The 16,756-nt window shown below is 33.4% G+C and overlaps 1 protein-coding gene across 1 annotated transcript; it reads right to left on the bottom strand.

Annotated features, from left to right (window-relative positions):
* Positions 1-10,186: 10,186 nt before the first annotated feature.
* LOC124847232 (MLO-like protein 10) lies at positions 10,187-15,946 on the bottom strand. Its single transcript, XM_047324674.2, has 15 exons — positions 15,460-15,946; positions 14,798-14,855; positions 14,463-14,689; positions 14,279-14,395; positions 13,987-14,047; positions 13,780-13,868; positions 13,526-13,600; positions 13,342-13,430; positions 13,188-13,237; positions 11,722-11,762; positions 11,466-11,639; positions 11,123-11,158; positions 10,961-11,028; positions 10,810-10,870; positions 10,187-10,729 (listed from the first exon to the last, which is right to left on the bottom strand). The coding sequence occupies exons 1-15, from the start codon at positions 15,673-15,675 to the stop codon at positions 10,292-10,294; spliced, it is 1,800 nt and encodes a 599-aa protein (XP_047180630.2). The 5' UTR covers positions 15,676-15,946; the 3' UTR covers positions 10,187-10,291.
* Positions 15,947-16,756: the final 810 nt, after the last annotated feature.

Genomic DNA, 16,756 nt, shown 5'->3' with positions numbered 1-16,756 from the left:
GCAGAAAAAGCAGCATCGTTTCCTCTTTCACCATGTGTCCTTCGGTACGAAAAATACCAATAATAAAAAAGATGTTTGATATATATATATATATATATATATATATATATATATATTTTTTTTTTTTTTTGTTGGAGTTAATAGTTCCATTGCATGATGGAGGGAACTCATTGGTGAAGGAAAAGGGTTGGCGCTTTCTCAGGAATGGGCAAACAGAGATCCATGAAGGAAGAAACACCAAGGAAGATTCAGCAGAGCAGAGGGTGTAAGTAAATAAGAAACAAACAATGTTTAGTCATAATAGGTCAAATTCAATATTTATTTAATTTCTTCTTTTTAACAAACAATAAATATATAATGGATTTGTGGATTTAAAATTAATTAGTAGTGAAGTGAGGAGATACTTTTTGAAGTTAAACTATGTTTAAGTATAATAATATTGTGGTATAGTAAAGAAGGTGGAGCTTAAAATTAGGATTTCGAATCATAGTCTATACTATATATAATGCTGTAAATCATGAAAATTTCATGAATCATAATTATATATTTTGAAGGTTTTTTTAAGTTCGGTGTAAACTTGTAATATGCAGGTTTGTTTAGAGTTTTGTTTGTTTGTTTCCAAACTAGGTTTTTTTCATAAAAACTTCTCCATTTGATTTCATTTTTTATTTTTTCATTACTATTTTTTTTGTATGTTTATGTCCAAACGTTTGTCATTTCTTTTCTATGCATCTAACAAACTTATTCTCTTGTCTTCATCCTGATTTTCATCAGTGATTTGATCTTTTTCTTCTAGTTTTCTCGTCCGATCACTTATGCAAATATGTATTCCAAAGTAAACTTTGTTAGCATTTGTATTATCACGGTAGACAATTGTTTATTTTCTTTGTAATTTGTCAGTTTAGACAATACGTTGATCCTGACACTTTCTTTTGAGGTATATGTTGGTTGTCGACTGCTTCAAAGTCTTTTATTAGCTGAGTAGCTTTATGATGATATTGGAAGAATTCGTCATCTTCCAATTGAAATGTTCCCTTCATCTATCTGACAACAAATTGGGAGTCAATCTTACAATCAATGTTACAAGCTCCCATATCCTTTGTTAAGGCTAGGCCGACTATCAAGGCTTCATATTCCACCTGGTTGTTAGATATATTAAACTTGAATACTAGGGAATCATCCGCCCTTCTTATCAGACAATCTGTCAACATAAAGTTTCCATGTTTGATTTTGATGGTCGCCTTGACTTGTCAAACTCTGACAACTCCATGAACCAGCTGACTATCGACCGGCTAAGTCAAGTTTTCTCAAGATCTTTGCAATTGGGTGGTTTGTTCGAAAAAGCACTTGATACCTCTAAAAGTATGGCCTTAATCGTCTTGTCGTTGTTAATAATGTCAACACTACCTTTTCAATTTGTTGGTAACACGTCTCAGCATCCTGCAAGACCCTGCTAAAGAAATAAAGAAGATTTTGTTCAAGAATTTCTTGAATCAAGGCTGCACTTATGGCTTCCTCCGTTATCGCCAAGTATACTTGTAGTTCATGTGTAGTGACCAGTCAACACATTACAAGATGGCTAGCCAATATGGTCTTTACTTTAGTGAAGATAGTCGCGCCGATCGTCCCACTTTTCAGAGGTTTGTTTCTTCACTATTTTCAGGATCAGTTTGAACTTCCCTACTAGTCTAGAAATTAATCTTGAAAGGGACGTCAGTCGACCAACAAGCCTTTGCACTTCCTTTAAAATTTGTGTGCTTCTCATCTTCAAAATGGTGTTGTAGTTATTTGGATTCGATTATATGCCCTGAGCGGTGAGCATGAAGCCTAAAAATTTACTTGTTCCTACCCCAAAGATGCAGTTGTAGGGGCTTAACTGCATGTTATACTGCCACATTTGTCCAAATACCTTCTATAAATTATTCTCATGCTTATTGACCGACTGAGATCTCACAGTAGTTTCATTGATATAAACTTTCATGCAGCTCCCAATCTAGTGATGAAAAATCTTATCCATGAGGTATTGATAGGTTGTCCTATTACGTTTTTCACACCGACATAACCCCATAACAATAGTTAGAACGTTTAGTGATAAACGCAATTTTGTTCTTTTGTTTGTTCTTTTTGATGAATAAATTTGTTTATTCTTTTTTATTCTTGTTATGATTTATTTTTATTTATGTCTTTTGCTTCTTAATAAAGTAAAAGTAATGATTTTTATATTATAACAAGTTAGCATGATGTTAAATCTACATAACATATCAATCATATGAGTCTAAGGATTTTTATTTTCAATTGAGAATTACTCTCATTAAAGTTAGAAACTTTCATGTGATTGAATGAGTTTTTGCCAATAATTGAGAATGTACTTTGATTAGTGGTAAAAGCTTTAGTAAGAATTAATCAAGAATGTACTTTGGTTAATTAGTTTTTTACTTGATATAAGAGGTAAAAGAATAAACATGATTAGGCGGAGTAATATTTAATTGAGAATGTACTTTGGTTAAATTTACTATGACTAATCTACTAAGTTATTGCTTTTAATTGAGAATGTACTTTGGTTAAGAGTGAGAACCCCAACAAATTAATTGAGAATTTACATTGATTAATTTAAAAATCTAAGACAATAATTAATTGAACAATAGTATTTAGATAACCAATGATGAATCCTATTTTGAAAAGGAGTGAAATCAACCTATTTTCTTTATCATTGTTTTTCTCTTTTTAAATATTTTTATAAATTTATTTTTTTATCTATATTTTGTTATTTTGTTCTTTAATCTTTTAGATCTTTATATTCTTTATTGCTTGTTTTATTAAGCCTTTTGTATAGTTTTTATAAGAACTAATGTGTTAAGAATTATTTTCGTGTTCGTTAGGAGATGGCTTAGGGTTGAATTTATTCTTTTTATTTTGTTGCCTACTATCTTAGCAATACTGAAGTTGTTATAGTTTAGTAGTACTAATTTGATTGCGTCAACGACAACGTTATCACTTCTACGAGTGACTGTTGAGGATTCGCCTCCCATGAATTCCCAAGAGATTATACTTATATGCCCCTTGAGCAATCAATCTTTGCTTTGACTTCGACTTTTGCATCGGGATGGTTCTCTACGGCAGTATGTTCTCGACTCCCATTGAAAAACTTCATTTAGGGTTATGCATACGAGGGGGGCTCGACTATACCCACTTGGTTTTGACAAACTTCTTCAAGTGTCCCACATCGAATCAACTCTTCAATCTTTTCACGTAAGGTTGTGCATTCTTCTGTTGTATGCCCGAAGTTCTTATGGTATAGGCAATGCTTATTCCCATCAACATTTGGAGGAGTGGGCTTCCTCCTGCAAATAGGTATTATCTCAACGCTAAGAGTTTTTTCAAGTATATTCGCTCGGAGTGTGTTGAGAGAAGTATACTAGTAAAATCATGGCCCTTAGACTGCATCCTTGGATTGTGCATCACTCTCTTTACCATGTGGTTTTTTTCTAGCTTTCTTATCACTAAACGAGGCTTTTGCTCACATTGTTTTATGAAATTATGCATTTCTTCCACTTGCATGAACTTGGTGGCCCTTTGCCTCAGCTCATCCACATTCTCTACAGGTTTCATGCAAAGAATATCAGTGAATGATCCTAACAATAAGACCGTAATCATGTGATGCATAGTCACTTCACGACTAATATTTCCTATTTTTCTTGCCACATTTCCAAACCTCTCCATAAATGCTTGGAGTGATTTGTCCTTTTCTTGCCTAACATTCACCAAGGCAGTGATTGTTAGATAACGTGGTCAGTTAGTCACAAACTGCACCTTAAACTTATAATGGATGATGACAATGCTATCTATGGAGTTTGACATTAGCAAGGGGAACTAAGCCAAAGTATCTCCCTTTTGGCAAGATGGAGAAAACTTTACACTAGAAGAGATCATGAAATTTCTAAGATGTTCATCAAGATTGGTAGAACCATCGTACTTATAAGACGGGCATCGTCCACTTGTTTAGTAAAGGCTTCTCTATTATTTCTGGTGTGAATGGAAGCATCACAATCATATTCATAGTTGCGATAGACGTGATCCTTGCTAGCCCCTAAATTGCCCTCATGGAAAATGTGGCACTATTCTTCAAGCTACCTGGTTTGCACGAACTAAGTTGGTCAAGGAGGCATAGGATTCTTAGCACTCTACTCTTAGGAAATGACTATGTTTTCGACACAAAGGGTCCTCAACTCTTCTTCATACTTTCTTTGCATCTCCTCCATTTATCTTTGCAAGTTTCTCATCATCTCTATCATATTAGGTTAGTTATCCATTACTTCCACAATTATGTTGCTCGTGATTTTTCTTGTAGTTATCATGAGATTAACAAGTTGTTCTCTCAACTCCACGGTGGATGTCAAAACTTTTCAGGTATGGAGTTGAGTGTTCATATCCAATTGGTCTCACAAATCAAAGTCATGTCCTTCAAAAACCGATTAATAATAACTATCAAAGGTTCTCCAATATCAAAGTAGTTCAGACTGTGAGAATAACAAATACATAATTAATATGATTGAATATTTGATAATGAGAGGAATTTTCAATCATATTTAATTTAATTTGATTTTCAAAATCCTTACTTATGAAAATAATCAATAACATAATTTTGCTAAATAGCCAAATTTTATTTAATTAATTACACGTATTTTAAAGGATGGCTGTGAATGTTTTCTTGAGATTAAATATTTTTTTCCGATTTCAATAAAAAGCTTTTCTAAATAAACCTTTTATTCGAAAATACATTTTACTTTTCACTTTTATTCTATTATTTGAAATAATAAAGTAGTATGATTTTTTATAACTTAAGTGTTTTTTTTTATTTCTATACCGTTTCCCTCGAATGAAATGGGAAATTTTAAAAATTATATAATTCCAAGAAGATCAAATAAGGATATCCAACCTATCTCTCGCTTATTTTTGTTTAATATAATTTCAAAAATTAGGAACTATCAATTTATAACGACTGAAAATGATTATTATTAAAAGCTTATGAACATATGTAATTTAATTTTGCTTATGAAAATTATATACATTTTCTTATTATTAATTTCTATGTATGATTTGTATTAATACCTAACCTTTGAAGTGTGACACATAAACGGGTAAAAAGACGAAGACTTTTCTAAAGAAAACTACACAGTTCTGACTGTGTAGTTCACCTCCCGCCGTGTTTCTTTGACTAAAATTTCGCCACTTGGAACATTTTATCAGATTCATATCTCACAGTGCGAATATAAGTAGCTGCAAAAAACATTTAGCATTAGGTAAAGCTACTTTATATTTTATCAGATCGCATATTTTTTATACAACATAACTATGTCCAACAATGTAGGACTAGAATTTTGTTCACACATTGGGAACATTTTCTTTACAGAAAACGTCGACGTTTAATCTGAATATGCATTGTTAACCTATCATTTTGGCTTCAAATTCAACGCACATTGAAATGGTCATTTTCTCTACGGTTTCCTTTCTTTTTCTTTCTGCTTTATCCCTTCAATCCCACCAATGTCCAAGATATTTAAGTGATCATTACACTTCATTGGAAACCATCCACTTACCTTCCATTCTAATATGCTATTAAACTGACTCAACTTGATTTATAAGACTTAGTCAATTATGGATTAAATTTAAAATGAGGAAGTTTAATTCGATTCACTCTAGTTATAAACTCAACGTATCCATTATATATTATTGAATTGACCCATCAAAGATGTTTAATTTTCAAATTGTATTTTATATAATTAATGTAGTGTAATTAAGATAGATCTACTCGATTCATTTATTTGTGTTAGTGTAATTACACTGTTTAACTATTTTAATAAATATTATTGTAAAATTATAGTTAAGTAAAGTGATATGTAATTAGATAAATATATAAATTAGACGTCAAAATTATTTTATTCTTACAAAAACATTTTAATCTTTAATAAAATTAAATAAACATTATCAATTTCACTTAAAATCTTTTTCAAGAATAAATATCTTTACTCTATTTTATCTGTAATTGACACTCTGCTTCTGAATCTCAACACATCTTATGACTCATCATAAACTCATTAGCTCGTTCTATGTCTATTTCTCAACTAACTTTTGTCGTCTAGAATCCCATAACTATTCCCATCCGATTCCATCTCAAACACTCTAACCCAACATGTACCAAACTGTCTCACTATATTTGTAGACTAGGATCTAACAATTGTTTCCTCCTCGATCACACTTAGAAAATCATTAGATATAGTTGGGCTACTACATCTAATGAAATAAACCTCAAACTCAATCCACAACTTCATAACACTGGACATCTCAACTAATTCCAACTCTCTGGTCATTCTTGCTTACCACTTCATCAGCTTGTATAGTAAATGCGCTTTTTCATCTATTTCAAGGCCTTTCTTTTCCCTTCCTCATTCGCCGTACTCTTAATTCCATAACCTTACCTTTTCTACAACAATAGCTTTCCGATGTACCTCTTCATTATGTGCTTGAAATATTTCACCTCACCTAAGGTCAACCCTTTCCTTATGTGCAAACCACTAATATTGAAACATCCCTCTAAACTTGACTTTGATGCATCCATTTTTTGAGAAAATTTAACCATCTCCTTTCAATCATTTTACTTAGCTTAAGATCCTTACAATACTTAATTCTTCTCCAAAGACCTCATGTTCCCTCAACTTGGAAATTATTCCTTTTACCCAACTCTCCCTCAATCCACTTTATTGCCTTATACAAACTGCTCCTCAAACTCTTCTTCGCCTTATACTTCTTTTCTAAAGATTGATTTCTCCTTGGTCTACTTTAGAATTTATATTCCCTTTTTAACTTTAACTTTAAACTTTCCACCATTTTTCTTCTTCAAATCTTCAAGCATCACTAATATGCACAGCCATGTTGTCTTCTCAAATGTTGTTACACCAGTGCACATTGACACCTTATGTTTTATTCTAGACTCTGAATCCAACTTCTCTTGCAAAACTTGTGATATCTGATCCTCTAACTTGGTTCTTGAAACACCTTCCAACGAAAACAATGCTTCTAAACTCCAACATCTTTCCTCGTCCATTGCAAACTTAAAAACTCTTATCTTCTAACTCCTAAGTTCCAACACACCACACACCTCCTTATCTTTGAGGGGAAAAAATTGTCTCAAAAGCTTTAACCAAAGTTAATAAAGGTATACAGGTCAAATTTTCTTTGAATTTGCATCCCTCTATCATTATGTAGTATAAAACACTACCACAAAGACAAGAACAAGACAAGAATCACTATAGACAACAACACCGGAACCACAACCCTTTCTTTCCCCAAACCTTCAAAACTAAGAAAGGAAAAACATCTTTGATATTGAGTCATGAGTGTGCACCCTCATTACTCCTATCAAGACATTTTCTGTTCTCAAAACTTTCAGTTAGATACATCAACTCTACGATTGAAACTTAGAAATCCATGAAAAATCATGTCACCTAGACTCAACTCTTCATAGGAAAGGCACGACAAACCCACAACCCGCTGGTCATCCTAAGGACAAATTGCTCTGGTACCATTTTTTGGGGTTTCACATTTATGTAATATCCCATTTTAATAGTGTAAAACTACTAAAATAAATTGTACATACATGATAACTTACAAGGAACCTGATACTACTAGAGTAGAAGATTCTACCCTTGAAGACAAAAAACTATCTATCATGTCGCTTCTCTCTCAACCAACTGCTAAGTCAACTGAAAAGATGTCTCCTTCCTAAGCTCACACCGGTTAAGGTGATCATTGCAAAAGAGAAAACAACACATAGACTAACAAACACAAAAAGCAAGGGTAAGCTAGTGATACAAAATATTTCATAATATACTTAAATATTTTAAACACTCCACACATGATACATATAACACAATTTAACCAACCAAACACTTTACACATGACCATACTTTAACTGAACTGTCTGGACTTAGAATGAATGTCGAGTTATGGCAGGTTATGCACTTGTGGTGGCTTCTACTGCTTTGTAAAGCTATTGCCAATTAATTTCACCCTAATATACTCACAAGGTTAGTTTGTTCCACGCCTTGGATCATATTGGAAGTACCTAAGACTAAGACCTCCTCCTGCTCTCACATCACCACATGTGTCAATCGTCTCTTTTTGAGAATGAATGACCATTAAAGTGTCAGGATAACCCCCAAGAATGAGTTCCGTACATTCAGACTCATGATACTTGAAACCACACCACGAAGTTTCACCTTTGAACTAACTTTCATAACTTTGAACCCACTTGATAATTTATACACATTTCCTTTCACTTTTACATAGTATACCAATACATGAAACTATTGATCATACATTAAAGAACTAGAAGCACTCTTACAAGCTATCCAAAATCACACAATAACACAAATTTTCTTCATAGCAGCTTGATACCCACATTAGGCACGAAAAATGGCTTGGAAGCTGCAACAGGTTGAAAAACTCTCTTATTCTGACTTTGATGACTCTCTGTACAAGTTTAAATGGTTTCTATACAACCTCTTAGGCGCTGAGAAACATTTAAGAACAAACCTCTAACTCAAATGAACACTCCAAACCTCAACCAACTATTCTAGACTACCTAAACTCAATTATATCACTCCATACAACAAAATAGCAAACTAAAGGCCTAGACAAGTTCTAATTGACTCAATTATAAGCCCCAAACTTGTTCCAACACTTTACTTCAGAATTTCACCATTTTAACCTCTCATTTACACTAAAAATCACTCAAACACCAACCATGAACCATCCTCTTTAGTTCTAAAACAATTTCCACACTAACCATGCTTTTAACAGATTATAATTGGCCCCACAACAGACCTAAAAAAACCATATTTACCAAGCCAACCTCTATCTCACCAATTTGACTATTAAAACCCCATTTTTAGCTACTAAAACTATAACTTTGGTCACTCCTCAATTCAAAAACGTTACCATCAACTACAAACATCAATATCATTCCATGCATTGCAATTTATGACCACATTAACAACCAAATTGCATCCCATCATATTTCAATCATACAATCCAAAACATGTACATTATTTCATTGAATTAATATAGCATAACATTGAAATTAGTACTCTACCAAGTAATTAAACATACAACCACCAAACTTAAAACAATATTAATTTAGACTTAGATATTTAGTTTTCCTTACCTTAAAAGAATACTATCAAACTCTAAAGACGTCTCACTGATTGCTTAAAACGCAAGAAATTTCTAGAAACACATACAAGATAACTGAAAACACATGCGACAAATATCATTATGCATGATCTCAAACTAAGAACGAAAGGGAAAAAGGAGTCAAAACTTACTTGCTCTATTGAAGAAACTAATTGTGTAGAAACGTAGACCTCGTTGCCATGGTTGATTAGGTACTTCCTGATCTCAAAGAGATGACTTAGGAGTTAGAACTCTTAGATAAAAGGTACAGAACTCTAGAAAAGTGTTTTCTAGAGAGATGGTACGTGTTAAAATAATAAAACTCGTTTATAACAAAACTATTTATAAATAAACCATTTAATATTAAAATAATTGAATCTCACTATTTTTAAACTACTACCATTTCTAAAATGTCATTATCTGAAATTTAAAAAAAAAACATATTTAAAATAATTAAATTCAATGTGAAATAACCTAACACAATTTAGTTAAAAAAAATTAAATTCATATTTTCTAAAGTTAAAAAATTAAATTAGATCAAAATTTAAAAAATAATAATAATTTCAATTTTTAATTAAAGAATAAAAACACATTTAACTCTAACAAAGATTCAATATAACAGCAATATATCATTTTACTCTTACACATATATAATATAAGATACACATATAATATAAGAGATGAAATATTACAATTGCAATTCCCCATAAATAAAAAATACAATTAAGCTTAATACTTTTTTACCCTTATTTAAAAGATCCATTCTTTAATTCTTAGAGCATTATATATGAGAAATGTACCTTATCATATCTAAATTTTTTATATTCAATTGATATTAATTTTTTTATTTTTTAAAAATATAAAATTTATTATTTTATGACTATTTGATCTTTATAATATGTATTAAAATAAATATAGAAGTGTGTCAATTATTTTCGAAAACACAGATGTATAATGCAAGGGCGAACAGGGGAAAGTGAAATTACGCAGAAGAAGAATGTACAAAATCCGCGTATGACGTATCTAAATATAAATCAAACAATAAAAGATGAATATATGATTATAAGCTATGTGGTGGTTTTTCCACAAGATCACTAGGTTTGAAAGAGAATTCAGCTTCTTCACTAGAGTTGGTTTCTTCATCAGAATGTTCATGTTCATGTTCTTGTAGTTGTTGGTGATCAGCATGATCCATTCTCACAATGAAGCTGGCTGTTTGGGACAACTCAGGAGACAACTCAACATCGGACTCGTATTCATGATCTTGATCCTCGTACGACTGGGAGCGGGTGGAGTGGCCGGTGGTTTTGAAACGGTGAAGTGTAGGCCCTGAAGGGTGCACTGCTGAAGTTGAAGCAGCGGGGCTTCCATCAACAGATTCTGCATTGAACTTTCCTAGCTTCACCACCCTTTGCTTCTTTTTCACAGCCATGTGCCAGTTCCTTAGAGCCTTGTTTGTTTGCTCGTCAAAGATCGCTTTTTTCATCCTTGAACCCATCTGCGTGTGTATGTCCATGTGTGTTTACTGTCATCAACAGCATGTATATTATTTAATGAAACAAAAACGTGTAGGTATACCTGAGTTACAAGAGCATATAATGGGAGGGTGATGTAGCTGCAGAGGAATAGCATCACAATCCTGAATAAAACCCATCAGAATTAATCAAATTAACTATGATTCTGCCCGATATTTTCAAAAGCAAAGAGAATTTCAGAAGAAAAGGTTTACCCTAAAGCTACTTTCATTATTGCAAGCTTGTAATCATTACGGAAACAGTTTCTCACCCCGAATGAATACTGCAAGTAAAGAAAGTGTTCTTTGATTATTCAAGAAAATAGACAACAAAAACACATAAGCCAATAGTCAATATAGTGTCGTCAGCTTCGTTACCCATATCCACAAGATATATGTTACTTGGAACGCATTCTGCAAGTGTAAGAAAATCAGTTAGCGGTTAACTTTTCTAGAACATGAAATAAAGCTCCTTCAAATATACATTTGAATTTGAATTTGCAAATTCAAACAACTGGAAAATGTCATTGCTCCTATGCTGCTTCATAGTTTATCAGAAAAGAATATGATTTTCCTGAACTTGATAAGGTTGCATTCAACTACAAGTGAAGGCTTATTTGAGAGCCTCTATGTGAAAATATGGTTTTTTTCTTTTGTTTCAGTAAAATGGTTTTCAAACATTCTTCTAGTTTCTAATACTAACAGGAAATCCATCGAATACCTGGAACAAAGCAAAATGGATAAGGTGAAGGACTAACTGTGGCTGACCAAACCAAAAGTATTTGTCTGAGCCTTGGACAAGAGGTATTCCTTGGACAACTGCATGTCTGTCGGTGATTTCAATCGCCATCTTTGCCAATATGGCTTGAAGTTTTGTTCCAACTGCCAAAATTATCTGCAACCAATCAAATGACTTGTAACTGTAGATCCCTGCCAGCCAAGTTCAGAATTTAATACACAGAGAACAGAATGCTCACAACAACAGGAATTGCGGCTGCCCAAAGTGTAGTACGCCATCCTGGAAATTATTTTATTGAACTTAGTTGAATTTTCAGTTAAAAAATCAACAAATTCCATAGAACACTGTTAGAAATATTATATCTTTTATTTTTATTTTTTATCTTTATCTTTTATCTTTCAGTTAGTTTATTATTATTTCTTATTTGTATTTTGGGCTTAACCCATATTTCTTCTATTATAAATAGAAAACTCTATGTGTGTTTAACACAAGGGAGATTAATCCCATATATAATTTTCACTATATTTAACATGGTATCAGAAGGTTTTTTTATCTCTTCCGGTGGTCTTTGCTGTCTGCCGGCGGCCGGCCGTCATGGCCGCCGGCAGCCCCTAAAAATTTCATAAGATTCATTTTCTCTTCTTCTTAAATCTCAGCACCCAGAATCAAAGAGACAAGTCTCCTGGGAACCACTGCCTCCTCTGAACCCGTCGCCGCTCTCTGCTGCCACCGACCATACGCCTTCTCACTGGCCACCGTCACAGTTTCGACCGGTGACCAGTGGATCTAGACCATCTCTTCAAGCGCGACCTAACCCTGGCGGTCGCCGTCTTTGTCTCGTTTGCATGCGCTGTCACGCGCCTCCACTCTCCGGAAGTAGATCTCGAACGCGTGTTCATCACGCGCCGCCTTCTCGGCGTCGGTATCAAACCGCGCCGCTGCCAGTCGTCTCACCGAACCTCCCTCTCTCTGTTCAGACCTTCCAGAGCAGCCATTGCTGCCATCGACGTCTGTCTTCTTCTCGCCGCATGCTTCCGCATCTTCGGACCTCCTTCTTCTTTCTGCGTTTTTTTGTGCTTCGTCTCCGTCGTTGATGCACCAGGGTCTAGTGCTATCTTTTCCGCTTTCGCCTTTGTGTTGCTGTTCTTGCCTTGTTCTTCCTTTCTTATTGTATCTGCCGCACAGATCTACTACGTTTATTGCCTCCTTCTCCGCTGCTCTCCTTCATCCACTTCTGAAGTTGAAGTGTTTATTGCCTCCTTCTCCGCTACTCTCCGCTGCTCTCCTTCATCCACTTTTGAAGTTGAAGTGTTTATTGCCTCCTTCTCCAGTTGCTCTCCTTCATCTACTTTTGAAGTTAAAGTTTCACAAGCTGCTGTTTGTTCATTGACATGTGATAACCCATCTCTGTTTGCCTCACACTCTTGAAGACAAATCATCTAGTTCAAAACCAAGTTCAATTATTTTAAGCTTGGTTCATACAATTTGTATGCTCCAGCTTGAGGGGGAGTGTTAGAAATATTATATCTTTTATCTTTATCTTTTATCTTTCCTTTAGTTTGTTATTATTTCTTATTTGTATTTTGGGCTTAGTCCATATTTCTTCTATTATAAATAGAGAACCCTATGTCACACAAGGGAGATTAATCCCATATATAATTTTCACTGTATTTAACAAACACCAAACACAAACAAGTTACTCACCATTAACATTGACGAGAAGGTAAACTACAACTGACGCCCAGAGAACAGGACTGTCAACAACATAGTTAGCTCACATGTCAAATCTACAAGAAAAAATAACCTTAAATAATAATAATATAAGGCTGCATGTAAATTTTACCGTTGTTAGTGTTACCTGACTCCCACTACCACCTTGAAGTCATCTTCAAATGATCTTTTGATATACTTTTGGAAATTAAATTTACTTCCAGGAGCCAGGTGCACCTATGTATATTTATATATAATTCATCGTCAATATAGAAGAAAAGGTAAATCCACAACGAAAAGAACATCCTCTTCTACAAGAAGTGTTGACTCACAGTGATAAACCCGTTCCGCAAAGTCTGGTAATCAGTCTTAGTTACAGACCTATAGAACTGTCTAAAGAAGCATCTCTGAAATTGGAAAATGAAAGATGGGTTACATCATACAAGGTATACATCATTTGACATGCAAAATTGGCGACCAATTTGATTTTCTAATTTGTCTGTTTCTTTAATAAATATTACATGCCTATGATGGTGCCTAATGTTGTTAGAAAAATTAGACTAGAGATTAGTAAGATTGACCCTACAATATAGAAGAAAATGGGAATCCTTGTCCATAAATCTGCATGAGCTCTCACGAATGATGTTTCATGAGTAAGCCTAAATCTTGAAGCAGCTGCACACATAAACAGGAAATGCTCAAATATATGCATGAGGTTTTTTCATAATGGTATTTCCAAGATTAAACTTGCAAGTAAAATCGAAGGTAAACATACACAGTGTTGTAACCATACCATTCGCGAACTCAAAATTATTAGTTGAAGTCTCTGCCTCCCATGCTTTCCATCCACGTATCTGCAGAAAGAAAACTCTGATGTTTGGAACTTTTACAGAACTATAACGGCATTTAGTTTCATCGAAAATTCAAAATTAAATCAATTTCAGCCATAAATATATAAATCTTATAGACTAAAATTTCGAAAGCAAGAACAAAAGGCAAAAGGTTGAGTAAATCCGACTTAATATCCTTGCACAGGAATGGAAGAAACATGAATTAGTCTAAAAGATATAAAGTAACAAACAGACCTTCAGTCTTCCAAGAAGCATTGTGATAGCACTGTAAAGCACATGAAAGACTGCTAAGAAGAATATGAGGATGTGTAACTGGTGCAAACCATTCACGGATAATAGTGGCTCATGTCCCTGTAACCATCAACAATTATACAAACAGCTATTTTAGGGAACAAAGAATAAGGGAACATACTTATACCTCATTGCTGCATTTAAACGAGGTAGTATCAGCAGCTAAATATCTACGTTCATAAGACAAAAGTTTTCTACGATGTTTCTCTCCATCGTCTGATGCCTTTTCAGCATCCTTATATTTATATGGACATGGTAACATCTTGTCTGCCAGCTTTTCAGGAACACATATTTTGACAATGTAACTCTGCCCGAAAGTCAAAAGCAGTGAAATGAAACCCAAAATCATCAACTCTGCAGGAAAAAAAAAAAGAATGAATAAAATATACTAAAATATGACAAGTGAAATTATTGTTTCACATAAATAAAGCTTGAAAATAAGCCTTTGACTTTAATCATTACCAGCCTTGACCTTCTCCAGAGCTTCGAGCAAAGCCTTCTTTTGCTTTTTTCCAAGCCACTGAACAAATTTTCAGAAGATGAGAGACAGAATACCACAACTAGAGAATTCCAAAGCACACCCATCATAATCATTGATCACAACAAGGAAAGTGGGAAAAGAGACAAATAGAAAAATTCACTCCTATTAAAACAAAAAACAGAACCCTAACGAACAAAAACATCTACTTAAAATTGTGTAACAACAAACTTGCATGAATTATTATAACAATAAATTGAATAAGAAAACTCTTAATTTTGAGTAGATCAATTATCTGTACGGAAGAAGAAAAAATTTCAACTCAGATTCTTGTTTTGAAAATTTCTCACAGATAAAAATCAAGGGAGCCACAAAAACGTGATAAGGCACATAATGTCACAGCTAACTACTAATCATTGATCTAAGAAATAAATAAAAAATAAAGAAAAAAAAACATTGATATAAGAAATTAAGTTGAAGGAGACAAATTGAAAGCAAGAGGTACAGTATTTTTATTTCTGAAACGGATTGAAGAGACGAAGAAAAGACAGTTGAATTCAATAGCAAACGGACAGCGAGAGAATTAATGAAAGCCATAACTAAAAAAAGAGAGATTCAGAGTTTCATTCATTAATTAATTGCGTACCGTCCCAACTTTGTGGAGACTTTTTTCGAGTGCTATGGAAATCAAAATGAAAACAGTGCAAACGACAGCAACGGCCCACGTTGGTGTCTGGTCGAGCTCTCTGGAACTGCTGCCACTTTCACTCGCTGCCATGGCCGAACCTCCAAACCATAATAACCACAAAGGCAGCACCCCCACCACACAAGAAAACAGCTTTCTAAACTCTGAACAATTCATGGAAAATATTAGAACTAGGGGAAAAGTGGGTTGCGAAAAAAAAGAATTTTTTTTAATGTTTCACGTGGGAATTAGGTGTCGGTGTTCCTAAGGGAAAGGATGTAAAGAAAGAGGCTTTATGCAGGGATTATAAGTGTCTGTTAAAAGGATGAAAGGAACACGAGAGGCGCGTAAAAGGGTAGCGGAGATCGGAGAAGAAGCATGTGCCGTTAGTAGTAGCGGGCTCCTCCGCCAGCTTCAGATAATACAAATTATGTCTCTCTCTCTTCTTTCTTAGAGACATCACCTTAAATAACAGATATAAACACAAGTTGGTCTTTTCTAATATTTAAAATTAAATTAAATCGTAAAAAAAATTAAATTAAATTCGGTGCTCTTGCTAAAACAAATTCTGCTCTGATTTATTATTTTATATGTAATTTTTTTTTTTGAAAAATAAGTAAATTTCTTGGTTTAAACTTGAAAGAACATAACTAAGTTGACAAGAACAATTTAATTTATCAATAAAATAAAACAGTCAAATGAACTTTATTCTTATTTTTATGAAAAATGATATACATACAAATTATGTATATTTATTTGATATTATTTTTTTATTTTTTCTTCTAAAAATACAAAAAAATTATCTTTTATAATTATTTTTTTTATAATATGTATTAAATAAATGTAAATATATATCATCTATCATTATTCTACTTTATTAAAAAAAGTTCAAGCGATTGATTAAGTATAAACAAAAGTTCTTGGAACAATTCCATGTTTATTATAAGTTCCAAAAGTTGACTGAATTAATCATCTTTGTCTCCTGAAATTGATATAATTTTTAGTGTCTTTCTTTTTACACGTTCTGTATATGCACGGGGTTTTGATGTGAGAATTAAATAATATGATCAAGTGGGGTTATGCTAGTATGATGTTATTATAGATAAAAAAATACGTTACACCATTTTTTTACATAAAATTTTCCTCTTTGAAAATGTATGCAACCATTTTTTTATGATCAATGTTTTCATATAGTGTTTTAATAGTGATTAAAAACAAGAAAGTCATAAAATAGTTTATGCCGAGGGTACGTGTTCAA

Source organism: Vigna umbellata, chromosome 10, assembly GCF_029865625.1.
Source record: "Vigna umbellata cultivar VRB3 chromosome 10, Vumbellata_1.0, whole genome shotgun sequence".
Lineage (NCBI taxonomy): Eukaryota > Viridiplantae > Streptophyta > Magnoliopsida > Fabales > Fabaceae > Vigna > Vigna umbellata.
The sequence above is the reverse complement of the archived record's forward strand: the minus strand, read 5'-3'. Positions and strand labels throughout refer to the sequence as shown.

Coding starts and splice junctions, on each gene's coding strand:
- LOC124847232 (XM_047324674.2), bottom strand. CDS start 15,675: ATGAATTGTTCAGAGTTTAGAAAGCTGTTTTCTTGTGTGGTGGGGGTG. Junction 14,048..14,278: donor TGCTTCTTGGAAGACTGAAG/GTCTGTTTGTTA, acceptor TTCTTTCTGCAG/ATACGTGGATGGAAAGCATG. Junction 13,238..13,341: donor AAGGTGGTAGTGGGAGTCAG/GTAACACTAACA, acceptor TGTTGTTGACAG/TCCTGTTCTCTGGGCGTCAG.